Source organism: Sinocyclocheilus anshuiensis, unplaced genomic scaffold (assembly GCF_001515605.1).
Source record: "Sinocyclocheilus anshuiensis isolate Anshui unplaced genomic scaffold, SAMN03320099.WGS_v1.1 scaffold29, whole genome shotgun sequence".
Lineage (NCBI taxonomy): Eukaryota > Metazoa > Chordata > Actinopteri > Cypriniformes > Cyprinidae > Sinocyclocheilus > Sinocyclocheilus anshuiensis.
The window spans coordinates 68,453-82,993 of record NW_015539835.1 but is presented as its reverse complement, the minus strand read 5'-3'; the positions used below and the strand labels follow the sequence as shown (position 1 = coordinate 82,993).

At 35.8% G+C, this 14,541-nt stretch overlaps 1 protein-coding gene across 1 annotated transcript in view; it reads right to left on the bottom strand.

Moving 5' to 3' along the window:
- Positions 1–682: 682 nt before the first annotated feature.
- The window catches only part of LOC107684338 (WD repeat-containing protein 36-like), a 28,558-nt gene continuing 14,699 nt past the window's right edge, over positions 683–14,541 (bottom strand). The window contains exons 7-23 of the mRNA XM_016480567.1: positions 13,020–13,152; positions 12,763–12,938; positions 11,679–11,799; positions 11,518–11,583; positions 9,919–10,002; positions 8,177–8,331; positions 7,974–8,088; positions 7,727–7,892; positions 6,823–6,931; positions 6,614–6,693; positions 5,549–5,656; positions 4,370–4,467; positions 4,127–4,272; positions 3,902–4,018; positions 3,138–3,219; positions 2,850–3,037; positions 683–929 (exon numbers count right to left, since the gene is read on the bottom strand). Coding sequence (XP_016336053.1) covers positions 780–929; positions 2,850–3,037; positions 3,138–3,219; positions 3,902–4,018; positions 4,127–4,272; positions 4,370–4,467; positions 5,549–5,656; positions 6,614–6,693; positions 6,823–6,931; positions 7,727–7,892; positions 7,974–8,088; positions 8,177–8,331; positions 9,919–10,002; positions 11,518–11,583; positions 11,679–11,799; positions 12,763–12,938; positions 13,020–13,152 — 2,094 coding nt within the window. The 3' untranslated portion in view covers positions 683–779. The remainder of the gene's footprint in view (positions 930–2,849; positions 3,038–3,137; positions 3,220–3,901; positions 4,019–4,126; positions 4,273–4,369; positions 4,468–5,548; positions 5,657–6,613; positions 6,694–6,822; positions 6,932–7,726; positions 7,893–7,973; positions 8,089–8,176; positions 8,332–9,918; positions 10,003–11,517; positions 11,584–11,678; positions 11,800–12,762; positions 12,939–13,019; positions 13,153–14,541) is intronic.

Sequence of the window (14,541 nt, the reverse complement as noted above, 5' to 3'; positions counted from 1 at the left end):
ATCTGCGCTTTATTCGCTTTATTCTTATACCGGTAGCCTGCACTCGGACTATGCACTTTCTGCAGAATAAGGATGGAGCAAAGTGTAGATGCGCTGTCCTTGCACGACGGTCAACTCGGTTTTGTTTATATTTTGCTTAGCCTATAAATTTAAATGACAGATGTCATATTTATTTATTTTTCTCTGCTACACTTTTCCTACCATGTTAACAGAAAAATGTCAAACGAATTTAGTATTTTGACAAATATATTTATTTTTTTTTAAATAGCCCCGTGCAGACATCTACTATTATGGGCTGTTTTTTTTGGGGGGGGGTCAGAACCAACGGTTTTAAGATAAAGGTTCTTACAAGGGATTTATTACAAACACGCAGCTTTTCACTTCACAAGATGTTAATTGATGGACTGGAGTTGTGTGAATTACTTGTGGATTATTGTGATGTTTTTATCAGCTGTTTGGATGCTCATTCTGATGGCACCCATTCACTGCAGAGGATCGACTGGTGAGCAAGTAATGCGATGCTACATTTCTTCAAATCTTTTCTGATGAGGAAACAAACTCATCTACACTTTGAATGGCCTAAGTAAATTTTCAACTTTGAATTTTGAAAATTAATAGTGAAAATTTGACCTTAAAATAAAGTGACCAAAGAAAACTCGCATAGATTTTGTATACTTTTAATTTGTTTTAACAAAAAAGCGCAAGAACATTTAGTCTGATACAAACAGTCAACAACATCTCAGAAAAGCAAAAGGAGGTCTGTGATGGAGAGATGTGCTTTACAGTAGTGCACTCTTGATATAAGACAACAGACAAATGTTCTGATTTAGTAGCATCTGCATGGACATCCATGTCTCCTCCAGGTGTGCCGACACGCTTTCTGCCTCCTCCATCAGTTCGGGCTGGTCTGCGATGAACCGAAGATGGAGCTGGAACAGGAAGATGACATGTTAAGAGTTAAAAATTCAATACAGTCAAACGCCCAAACTGTTCTGTTACTTGATGTTGTTTCGATGTAATTAAATGACTGTATATAGAGTGAATACTCTTAGTAGTATACATAGTGTTGAAACAATGGGGACAGTCCATGAAAGGTGCTGAACTATAAACCAAAAACAGAAATGTTTTCATATACATTTGCTGCCATCTACTGTTTAAAAACCAAACAAATCCAGTTTGTCCTATCCAGCAAAATCCATGCATAATTTATCTATACATGTAAAAATACTGTGACAAATTCATAACCAATTGGAACCAGTTCACATGTTTGTAGCCCTTTTATAAATGTAAAAAATGAGAATTTGTTAATATTATAAAATTAATGGCATTATAATACTTTATACATTTATATTCAATATTAAAAGATCACATTTGATATATTTTCAACAACACTTTTATTATATAGAACAAAAACATATTTACACTGACGGCCAAAAGTTTGGTAAAATTATAATTTTTAAATGTTTTTGAAAGAAGTCTCTTATGCTCACCAAGGCTTTCATTTATTTGATCAAAAATACTGTGAAAACGGTAATATTGTGAAATTTGATTACAATCTAAAATGACTTTCTATTTGAACATACCTTAAAAAAAGCTGAAAGCTAAAATGTCTGCATCATTACTCCAGTCTTCAGTGTCACATGATCCTTCAGAAATCATTCTAATAGGCTGATTTGGTGCTCAATTATTAATAAGGGTTCTTAATATTATTAACACTGAAAAGAGTTTTGCTGCTTAATATTTTTGTGGAAACTGACATTTTTTTCAGGATTCTTTAACGAACAGAAAGCATTTATTTGAAATAGAATATTTTTGTAACATTACAAATGTCTTTACTGTCACATTTTTGCTGAATAAAACTATTATTTTTTTAAATTATTATTAATGTACTAACTCCAACCTTTTATATCAGTGTTTTATGGTTGGCATAAAAATATTAAGCAGCAAAAACTGTTTTCAACATTTATAAAAATAAGAAATGTTTCTTGAGCACGAAATCAGCGTATATTAGAATGATTTCTCAAGGACCATGTGCCATTTTTAAATATATTCAAATAGAAATAGTTATTTTAAATGAATGAATGAATGATATTTCTATTTACTGTATTTCTGATCAAATAAATGCAGCCTTGCTTTCAACAATTTTCTAATTTTCACAATTTAAACCCTTCATTGTTTATAGCACATCTTCATTTCCTGTGGAACTGAATTATCAGAGATTAATTAATTTGTATCAAAAACATGACATTAATATTATATTCTAAATATTTAAGGAAAGCCATCTGGTGAATTGAGTCCAAATCAAATGGTGTTTGACAGTGAACATGGGCTTCCCAGCATGATTAGAAAGAAACAGAAACCAAGCAACTGACAGTCTTGTCTTACAGCTTTGTACTAGAACTAAAAGCCAAAACTATTGTGTTATAAAGTTGATATGCAGTTTAGGGTTGTGACAGTGAGGACATTTTCCCACTGGTTAATCGCAGTTCAGCATCAATTGCTTGAATGCAACAACAAAATACAACGTCAACTCACTTTAGTCTGTCTATATATAAAACATAACTTTTATTAACAAAACAAATAAAAATATACCATGCTATAGGGCAAGCTATGCCTAATATAAAATAACAAATAACTTGCATAAAGTTTAATAGGTATACAAAAGTGGAAATAAGTAAACCTGTATAATATATGACCAAATAAATAAGAAACGTAGAACGTTTATCATCAAAACGAATGGTGTTGCGGCTTAACACCGGTATCACCGTCAGCACCGTCTATCGCGGCAAGCCTAATGCAGTTGTATGGAAATGTGAAAAATAAACATCAGCAGATTGCTCACATCGTACCTTAAGGAACAATGCTAGGTAGGCTTGAGCCAGGTCGAAATCTCTTTTGGACTGAAGAATGCTGCTGATCATCTTGAGGAAGCTCTGCATAACTCTGACATCTCCACCCATATCTGGTGACAGGGCCCGAAGTTCTGTTTCAATGGCAGAGGGGCCTAACTCTCTCAACAGCTTTACTGGCTCCTCATCTATCAAGAGGAAACAGATGATTAACACAGCAATCACTCAGATTACAAACGCAAATTCAATAGTACAGCATCATTTCAAATGAAAGCATAAAGGGCTTACATGAGTTGCTGTCTAAAGCGTTCTCAAGCTGAAGGTAGAAGGTGGACTTCTGTGCCAACACTCCCAAGTTGACAATTTTAGACTAAAAAAAAAAAACAATTTTAATTAAAATTTCACATATGCATAATATATTTAAATATACATTATGTAATTACGTCCAAATAAAAAGTAAAAACGTTTTACTAAACGTTTATTAAAAAAAATTTTTACAATTTAAAATAACTTTCCTTTTTTAATATGTATTTTAAAATATAATTTATTCAAAATTTCAGCAGCCACTACTCCAGAATACAGTGTCACATGATCCTTCAGAAAGCTTTCTAATATCCTGTTTTGTGGCTCAAGAAACATTTCTTATTATTATGAATACTGAGAGTTTATTTTAAATAAACATTTTTGTAACAACTAAAAATATTTACTTTCACTAATGATCAATTTAATTAGTCTGTGCTGAATATATTTATATGTTATGGGGTTTTTTCTCTCATGGTGGGTTAGGTAAAAATAGAAACATGATATATATAATATATAATATTACATAATATATAATATAAATAATGTTTTCATATTTTCCAGTCAATATTTTAGCCAAACTTAATAATACATATACATAACTACAACATATTTGTATAATGTTTTTTTTTTTTTAAACCATCAAAACACTGAAACCCCCTGATTTTTATAATCTTAAAATGAACAAATAAATTCCCAACAACAATAAATACTTCACCAAACTCAATAGAGACATTATCAAGAGTATTTACCTGGTCCTCTGAGGGTGTGCTGGGTAGTGCAAACTGGGGCACCAGCCCTGGAATGGTGGGAATGAAGAAGGGTGCAGCTTTGGGCAATTTTGGAGGCTCTTTGGGTTTGTTCTTTTTCTGTAGATGCAGTTTTTTCACAATTTTAAAGGATCTGTAATGGCCTTTCAAACACATCTCAGTTAAGCACAGACCACTGTTTTCTCCCCTATTTTTACATGCACATACCTTGATGATGTCCAGATGCAGCAGGTTCTTCCAGCGTGAGTCAGGAAGCAGAGAGAGTGTGATCAGATGTTCATCCAGCTGTGCTGGTGAAATGTACTCAGCCATCTCAGAGCTGTCAGCATCTAAAACTTCCTCCTCTTCTGTATCTGTTGACAAGCACACAATCAACGGGACTTCGAGTCTCAAGTTAAATGACTTTAAAATTATAATCAATATGATAATGTGCTCTGACTGCTCTCGCACCTCTGCTTGGGCAGGTGCCTGGCAGCATGATCACAGTCGGCTCATAGTCTGCAGGTAGAGGGCGCAATGACACCAGACTGCACAGTGTGTTGTTGGACCTAGAAAAGAACCAAACAGACAGCAAGGCTGAATATACAATATTTCATAAAGCAACTTCTTTGAATCATGAAACTAAAAGCCAAGGGTCATTACAGGCTATGTTTGGAACAGCATATTACTTAAATACAATGATGACTGAGTACAAAAACGTACAAATAAAAGTTCCTCAGAAGTCTGATGTATCATATTTGATCCATTTTAACATGATTATCCATGGATCGTTTTTTCTTATGTTTACTTCATAAAAATCAATAAAGATATTACAGCAAAAAGACACGTACCACGACCTGATTTTTAGAATTAAACGTAAAAGTATGAACTATCAATCAGACAACAGAAGGTATTTAGTAGGCTGTGTACAACAGGTTTTTTTTTTTTTTTAAGTAAAGCTTTGATCATTTAAACATTTTGTGGCTTTAGAAATTTGTCTATCAAATACGATACAGTAGGCTTTATAGGGTTAACATTTCTACAATATGAAATATGTATAATGCACATAGCGTGCAAATTTTATGTATGCACTGAATACCTACTTGACCTACAACAACAAAGCATACAGTGCTGGGGTACTGTATCCCAATGAACTCAACTTAACCTTGCATTTCAAGCGCATGTCATGGTAAGTCACTGCATTTTGACTGATTATTTTATCAGACTGACAAGAGACATTTAAGACATTTTCATAAGATGTGACATTTTCACATATATGCATGTATATGTTCCGTTGCATGGAAAAGAGCGGCCTGAACATTTCTCAAAGCATCTGATTTTGTGTTGTACGGAGAGAGAGAAAAAAATCACGGTTTGGAAACAACGTTAGCATGAGTAAATGAACAAACTATTTATTCCTTTAAAAAAAATTAAGCCATTCATACATTCATCAGCAGATTAATGTTGCAACCTCAAGAACTCAACCCACAATACCGTTTCCCTGTTCAGTCATGATGAATAACATAATCATTAGCTAATTGTTTTCCAAAATTCTACTGTTCTAATCTTAAATCTTAAGTGTGTGAAATAACTAATTGAATAGTAAAAACAAGAGTTGACAGACACAGTATCTGCAAGTAAATCTCTTACCATAAGTAAATACCTAGACCATCAACGTGCGAAGAGGCCAGGAAGTTCCCGGTAGGGGACATACTGAGACTGACGGCTGCTGCGTCTACCAGGAAACAGTCGACCAAACTATGAAAGACAACAAGAGAATGTGGAAGGGTATGAAAGTGTGAAAGGAAATCATTCAGTCACTCAGTTGGGCCAGAGGGGACTTCATCGGCTAGAGGAATCCCCGTTAGACAAATGAAAATATATCCGACATACTAAATGTCACTACGGCCACATCTTTGAAAGATAATAATTATCTCTAAATTTGGTTTTACCGGTTACTTTGAAAACCATCGGTGACTGAGTAAACAGAAAAGGTCATCACAAATATCTAACCGGTAAATAATACAGAAAGTGGAAAAGGTGTCACTGGACTGGCCTGGTCTTTCCCTCCTGCAAAAGGCTACTTTTGTGGGTTGTAGTAGATGCAATGATGCAATCTCACTTAGCACTCTAAGAATCACAATTAAAGAATTTAGGGTTATGCCTGGGTTCTACAGTTACTTTCTTTCAGGGCCAGATTGTCCAAATTAAAAATAAATAAATAAACAAATAAACTGAAACATTTACTGACATTATAAACACCACAAATGCCTATTTTAGTTCTCCTCACTCCACAACAAATCCTTTTAATTTAATTGTATTCAGAGAACTGGAATGAAAAATTAAACAAACTTCAATTATAGTGGCATTCATTGTAAACAACAGCCTGAACAAATTTATTTAAAGTGAAACTGAAACATCTGGCATGTCATTATTTTAAAAAGTACTTTAAATAAAAAACAATTCATTCATTAATAAGCAAAAAAATGCAGATCAAGAATCCTTTTACAATCGGATTGCGAGTCCCAGAATCAACGTTGTGAGGTACCTAGATTCCCACCCCCAATAATGTCTTTGAATTCTTTTCACTTGGGTGTTTTTCCTTAGCAAATATTAATATACGCAATAGAGAAATGTATCAGGCAGCACAGCAATTTCCTCCATTAATTATAGGGCCCAGTTGAACAGCCTTGGTTTATGCTCTAAACTTTATACCTGCCAGATGGAAGATCCCATGTTCTGATGGTGCAGTCCATAGACGCTGTAATCAGCCAACGTCCATCTGGACTAAATGTCTGGACAAAAAGCATGAAGCACATTTCATAAACACTTACTTATACACTTGCGTTCAACTTATTCTTAAAGATGTCAAAGAAATGTGTGAATTTCAAATGGAATTGGTAAAACTTGTCCCTTAAGCTCACCATGTCGTTGATCTGCCCACGGTGTCCAGAGAATCTGCGGACAGTCCTCCTTGTCTCCATGTCTAGAATGTGAATGGTAAAATCATCCAGAGCGATGGCGAGCATTCCGCTGTTCGGAGAGATCAAGCATAAATCAACATCATTCAAACAATGTCATCTCTGAAATGGCTTAAAGTTCTTTCCCTTCTCATACACCCATTGTAGCCAGGTAGATCCAGAATGTTTTCAATTTCAATAAAATCTACTTAAAATGAACTAGAATTCAGTAAAAATCTAGAAATAAGCAATGCATGTTTTGTCATTAAATGAACACTAGAAAAAAAAAACACTGACATTTACCAACATATAATTTACTAAACCCTTTTAAAGCTGCACTACAGAAGAGGTCCAAAAAAAAGTTCAGTTTACAACTGTCTCCTTGCCTTACCCTGAGGAATCAACAGTAGCTAGCTAATACATTCAGAAAGAAGCTTACAAGTTTTGACACTGTTAGTGACATTCGCTATGATAAAAATATCATGTGTAACCCATGAGTGCAATGGTATGCCATAAATCATCATATTCATTTATGCTGAAGAGCAAGTCAAAGCCCAGCTCCTATAAACAATGTTCCTCCCTAAGTAACTTGCAGTTTCACATCTCAACTGCTAATCTTGCGTAGCGTGAAAAATTGTTTTTAAAGTTTTTCAAATTTACAGTCATACAAGTGATGTACCGAAATGAATTTTTTACCGAAAAACAAAATATACGTTTTCATTTAGCCAAAAACAAAACATCCCCATTTCGGTCAAAAATTTTTGCCCTCCAAAACGGTTTCAGCCAAAACTGAAAATAAATTTTTGGTCACTAATTCATACTGCATTTAAAATGAAAAAGTGGGGAAATGTATTAATGTCTCTAATACCTGTCCCTGTGAAGCAGAGATGACGCCGGGGCAGCTGGCAGGCTGTGTGTGTGTAACAGCTCCTTGGATCTGAACCTCCAGATTTTCAGAAGGCGATCTGCTCCCACACTAACTGTCAACTGGTTCAGAGCATCCACAGAGAGCCCGCGAACAGCCCCTGCATGTGCTGCACACACACAAAAATGCCACTGAAATCAGACTGGAAATGGCATGTATTTCGCCCCTGATGTTCAGATGTTTAACTCACCCTTGTCCTTCCCATAATGCCCTCGATGAAAACCAGACTGCATGTTGTACACATCAATGTGTCCCGAAGACAGTGCAATCACTGCAAAGTTCCCGCAGGATGTGATATCAACAGCCTGGACAACATATGGCCAAATGGGATTTGAAATCATCTGTTATAAAGCTAAATAATCATGTAAGCACACATATTATCTACAAACTTACAGTTGCATGGACATTGAGGCTACGGTTCTTGTTGAAGCGTTCAGGTTCCAGCTTGTGAGCACCAATCGAACCTCTCTGGTAGTTCCATGTCGTAGTCACAAGGAAACCACGGTGGCATGCAATAATGCCATCCCAGTCACTCTGACGAGCAGTTTCTATACAAAATAACATCAGGAGGTTTAAAGACAGTCATGGATTTCAGTATTTTTATTTTATTTAGTTCTTTATAAGATCATTCTAACACTAGTTTTGGATATAAAGAGATATATAAGCTCGGAGTTTAAAATCTTAAAGGGATAATTCATCCAAAAAAAAAAAAAAAAAGTAAACCCTCATGTCATTCCAAACATACATTTGTTCATCTTCGGAACTTAAATGAACATATTTTTTAAAGGGATAGTCCAGCCAAAAATGAAATTTGATGTTTATCTGCTTACCCCCAGGGCATCCAAGATCCAAGACTTTGTTTCTTCAGTAGAACACAAACAGAGATTTTTAACTCAAACCGTTGCAATCTGTCAGTCCTATAATGGCAGTCAATGGGCTCCACGGCTTTGAGAGTCAAAAAAACATACACAAACAAAACCAAATTAAACCCTGCGGCTCGTGACGATACATTGATGTGTAAAGACACATAACGATCGGTCTGTGCAAGAAACTGAACAGTATTTATATCGTTTTTTCCCCTCTGATTTTCACCGCTATGTCCGAACTGTCCTGAGCGTGTTCGCATTTTCTTCTTTAGCCTGCGGCTGAGGACGCCTTCTTCTTCTTCTTCTTGTTTTACAGCGGATCGCAGACTTATAAGTGCATTACTGCCACCTATCTCTCAAATGGACCACTTACACTCTATCTACAATCTCGATTAGGAGTGTCAATGGTCCATTTGAGAGATAGGTGGCGGTAATGCACTTGTAAGTCTGCGATCCACCGTAAAGCAAGAAGACGAAGAAGACGCGTCACGTGCCGGCTGTTGCTCAGGACAGTTTGGACATTGCGGTGAAAATCAGAGGTAAAAAATGATATAAATACTGTTCAGTTTCTTGCACAGACCGATCGTTTTGTGTCTTTACACATCAATGTATCGTCACGAGCCGCAGGGTTTAATTTGGTTTTGTTTGTGTATGTTTTATGACTCTCAAAGCCGTGATTCCCATCCACTTACATTATACGACTGACAGACTGCAACGGTTTGAGTTAAAAATCTGTTTGTGTTCTACTGAAGAAACAAAGTCACCTACATCTTGGATGCCCTGGGGGTAAGCCGATAAACATCAAATTTCATTTTTGGGTGAACTATCCCTTTAAGAAGTTCAATATTTTTAGGAAACCTAAACGTGTGCACTTGAACCAATGAGGTTTGTTCTTGTGCGTCATGCACAAACACGATTGCACTTCCGTTTATCATATTTGATGTGCTCTTTGTATGTCGGTTGTTTAATGTTTACATGTGAAAATAAGGCTAAATTTAAAGCCATAATAATATATGGAGACTTCAAATAAATTGCTCAATTCATATGGATTACTTTACAATGTCTTTATGTGCTTTTTGAAGATCGAAAATTTAGCTTTCAATGGATGGACAAAATTGATGAAAGCATATTAAAAATATCCTCCTTTGTTACAAACATGAACAAAAGTTTAATGATGAGGGAACGATGACAGAACTTTCATTCTGGGGTGAACCAATCCTTTAAAAAATGTATACATTATTCAATTTAAAAGCAAAATAAAAATCACACCTGAGGCAAAAGTTGTGATGGCTGGAAGTTTTGCCGTGTCATTCCTCACACCTTTCTTTTTTGCTCTTGTTTTGTTGAGGGTGCCTGTTGGTAAACATGACTACTGAAGCCTTATACAATGCAAATACTACATGGAGCAAAACAAAATGACATCAGTCTCCATAATGTGAATATGCTCATAATTATGAGCTTAAAAAGTGAAGTGTGCAATGTTACACTATAAAAATAGTTTGAACTAATGTGTAAAACAAGTAACTATTTGTCGGCTGTCTCTGTTTCAAAACAGAGCACTGTTTATTTGAGAGACAGATACAGTATGGCGTTATTTTAATGACAAATGTCGAGAGCGCATTATTGTAGCGCGAAAGCACATTAATATAATGCGCGAGCGCGAATCTCTCTGCTCGCAAAGAATTAATATATATAGCGCATGAGCACAGAGAGATTTGTGAGTGCACAGGACACAGTTTGAGTGAGAGGAGAGACACGTTTTAAGTGCGCGCACTCTCTCCAGGCGAGAGCAGCGTGTATCTGAGCGCGCGCGTCCGGTTTTGTGTGAGAGCAAAGGAAATCCGCGCACGAGCGGAGAGATTCGCACTCGCGCATTATATTAATGTGCTTTCGCGCTACAATTATGCGCTCTTGACATTTGTCATTAAAATAACGCCATAATACAGCAGCACTGGCCAACCAATGGCGTGAGTTTGGGGTGGAAGAACGACCTGCAATAAGTAAATAAGCAAATAATTGACTAGGTAGACTGAATGATGGAAAACTGGGGCTGAATAGTTTTTAAAAGGGAACCTTGTTTGGAAACATGGCAAGGATCTCTATTACTAATAATCTGAACAAACGCAAAAGTATTACACTGGAAAAAAAAAAAAGTACTTACTTAATTAAAAAGTATTAAACTTCAAGAACACCCTAGCAAAGTATTAACCCTCTAAAGCAGGGGTCTCCAGACTCAGTCCTGGAGGTCCGGTTTCCTGCAGTGTTTAGCTCCAACCCTAATCAAACACACCTGAACCAGCTAATCAAGGTCTCACTAGGTATACTAGAAACTTCCAGGCAGGTGTGTTGAGGCAAGTTGGAGGTAAACTCTGCAGGACACCGGCCCTCCAGCACCGAGTTTGGACACCCCTGCTCTAAAGCCTACTGTAACATATTTGATAGGCAAATTTCTAAGGCCTCTAGATTATCAACATAATCAAAACTGAAAAAAAAAAAAAACTGTTGTACACAATCTACTACCTGCATTATGTAATCTGATTGATAACTTACACATTTTAGCAAGGAAAAGTCCTTTTAGTATAATTTTAAAAAATGCCCCCTTCAGGTTGTGCTATACATGTCTTTTTGCTGTAAAACCCTTAATGATTTTTATAAAGTAAACGTAGGAATAACTTTTTTTTGTTTTTTCCTTCACAAGACTTTTCTGACCACTACATCATATGTCCGGCTATACAGGGTTGAAAACCATTGTAAAAAAAAAAAATCGAATTCTTTTTGATACAATTGTGTTTGGTGCTGCTAATTATTATTACACATACAAATGTCACCTTTACATGCACTAACAAGAACATGCCAAGTAGTTATTACCGTGCCCCAAACTCTTGTTGAATCTTTCATGAACAGTTGAAAATGACTGCAAAGTACCATCTTGACCTATTATGAGAAGAAAACAAATTAGTATCATTGTGCTTGAATACATTTATCTACAACGATTTCCCTTATCTTCAATCCTTGATTTATGACAGTACCTGCACTAAGAATGTTTAAGCTGCTCTGGTCGTGGTGCTGAATCTTTGTTGGTGGGGCGCTGTGACCAGTCCGCTGTCTTAGCAGACGGCCGTCCCCTCCGGCAACATCAAAAATCCACACCTACATCACACAAGCCATTGTTTACTGTCATTCAACACATTGCAATTCTATTTAGGGCTGGGCGATAAATGATATCATATCGAGATCATGATAAAATTTACGTCAATAGCGATGATGAGCGCTTGACATTTTTACTCGGTATGGATTAATCTAACAGTCTATCACACAGTAGAAATAAACGTGACAACAGCCAGTCAGTGCATGTTGCTAATAAGTCTGCATGTTCTGCATGTCTGTGTGTGAATGAATGTCACCGTTTCGTCTGATACGCAAACTATAGCTATAACTATATGAGGACATGAACAGATGAACTTTATCTCTAGGGCTGCCCTGATAGTTACTTCACCAGATTTACATTCCAGAGAAAAAATCTACTGTCAAATATTGACACGGAAACTTAAACTGAAAGATCTTCATGTCAATCTGTCAAAAATGTTTGGTTTAACTTGAAGAAATTATGGCAGAAATATATTACTATTGTATAACAAAATTTTTTTCATGTCAATCCGTCAAAATAAATGTTTGGTTTAACTTGAAGAAATTATGGCAGAAATATATTACTATTGTATAACAAAATTTTTTTCATGTCAATCCGTCAAAATAAATGTTTGGTTTAACTTGAAGAAATTATGGCAGAAATATATTACTATTGTATAACAACATTTTTTATTAGACACCATTTTTTATGATAAATTTGTATGGAATCATACAAGAGAATTTAGGGGAAAATGGATTTCATGGGTCCCTAAAGGTATCTTACTCTGTGGAGTTTAATTGTGAACAAACAAGTTATGTTTACATTCATTCTCATGGTCTAACAAACATGTGGAAAGCATTTTCTTCCCCATTAATTGCAAATGAATATCGTGATAAATATCTCAATATCTTATGATATGGAAAAAAATATTGTGTTAATATTTTTGGCCATGTCGCCCAACCCTAATTACATCATGAAAAACAAACCCGTATGGCATTGTCTGCTCCATTGGTGATCAGGAGGGGTTCGTTTTGAAGAAACGTGAGGCCAGCGATGGCTGTTGTATGAGCATTTCGCATCTGAGTGACAAATTTCTTCTCCTCTAAATCCCACAGACCTATGTGTCCAATAGGACTTCCAGAAGCCATTATTGGATGTCCATCTGCATGGCAAGGACAAAGTAAGTGCAATACAATGGACCGAAAAATATAGCATACACAAGGTATAATAGTATACACATTACCTGTCCTGAAGGATAAAGCTGTGACTGGACCCCAGTCTTGTTGGAACTTCATCAGCGTTTCATCGAATCTGATATTGTGAATGATGATCTGCCCAGATGCTAAACCCACACCCACAACATCTACAGCTGGAGTCTGAAGAGAAGCATTTCGACAGGGCACATTACACAGTAGTTACCACTGATCTATTAAAGTAGGGATGGTTGATAAGGACATCCCTTTAAATGGGATGCAATGGAGAGAGTTTTAGCATGCATCTTTGATAGTTCTGTGCAAAGGTTATGTATATTCAGTATACTTGAAAATACTTGAACTTGAAAGCCACACTTAAGTAAAAGTACAGATATCTTACCAGAAAATGACTTTGGTAGAAGTTCAAGTCATCGTTTAGAATATTACTTGAGTAAAAGTTTTAAAGTATGTGAAATGTATTGTATGAAAAGTATTTTTAAACTAAATTAAACTTACGTAAGTATTGAAAGTAAAAGTACAAGTAAAATCAAAATAGAAAAGGAGCAAATAAATATTAAAAAATTGTTCTATACACAGTTTGAGCAGCAAGATTGTGTTCAGTTTGAACTCTTTGGGTTAGCATAAGAGCCACTTCATCTGGTACAAAGACTCTTTCATTCCAACATAAGAAAACAGTTTTTGCACATATGGAATCTGCATCTGAAGTGGCATTTAGATTCATTTACACAGAATGTTTAATGCAGCTCACAGGGACATGGATGCATTTAACCAGCAGTTACAAATGCATAAATAATGTTTTGTTTTAAACATAAAATGCTGAATATTGATATTTGAGAATTAAATTCAATTAAATTAAAGCCACCAGCAGGTGGCAACAAGTCACCTAATTCAAAAGGTTGATTCATTCAGGAATGAAAAATGTAAGTTAACTTAATAACTTTCTTAAACTTGTATAAAATCAATATTATATTTATTATCATGCTTATATCTGAGAAAAACGGCACTCTTAGTGTTATATAGATTATATTAAAGGGGTGGTTGACTGTTTTTTTTATAGGCTTGATTGTGTTTATGGGGTGCAGTCTAACATGTGTTAATGCTTCGTTTGTTAAAAAACGCATTATTTTTCACATAATTTACCTTTATTCCACACGGCTCTGCCCCTTCTCCTCTGAATGTGCTGATCATTTCCCGCTTTTATGAAGCCCCTCCCTCAGAAATACACGATGGGCTGATTGATTAGCTAGCCCAGTGTCTTGTGATGGGCTAAACCGCCTCTAAACGTCCCGCCCCTCAACATAGCGGCATGTGCTCCGGTTGTATTGTAAACAATGACGTCGTCTATATTGCTTATCAATTTGAGCCCGATTGAGACACAGAGGATATTAGTGAAGAGGATCGCACAGAACCTGTGCAAGCACGACTTTTAATGGTAGGCCTAAGATTTTTGTTTGTTGTAGTCTCATACTTTTAGATACGCTGTTATTTGTAAATGCTACTGCTTCTGTTAGCTTTTAATATACGGTTTTATTCTGATTAAAGCTTTAATAC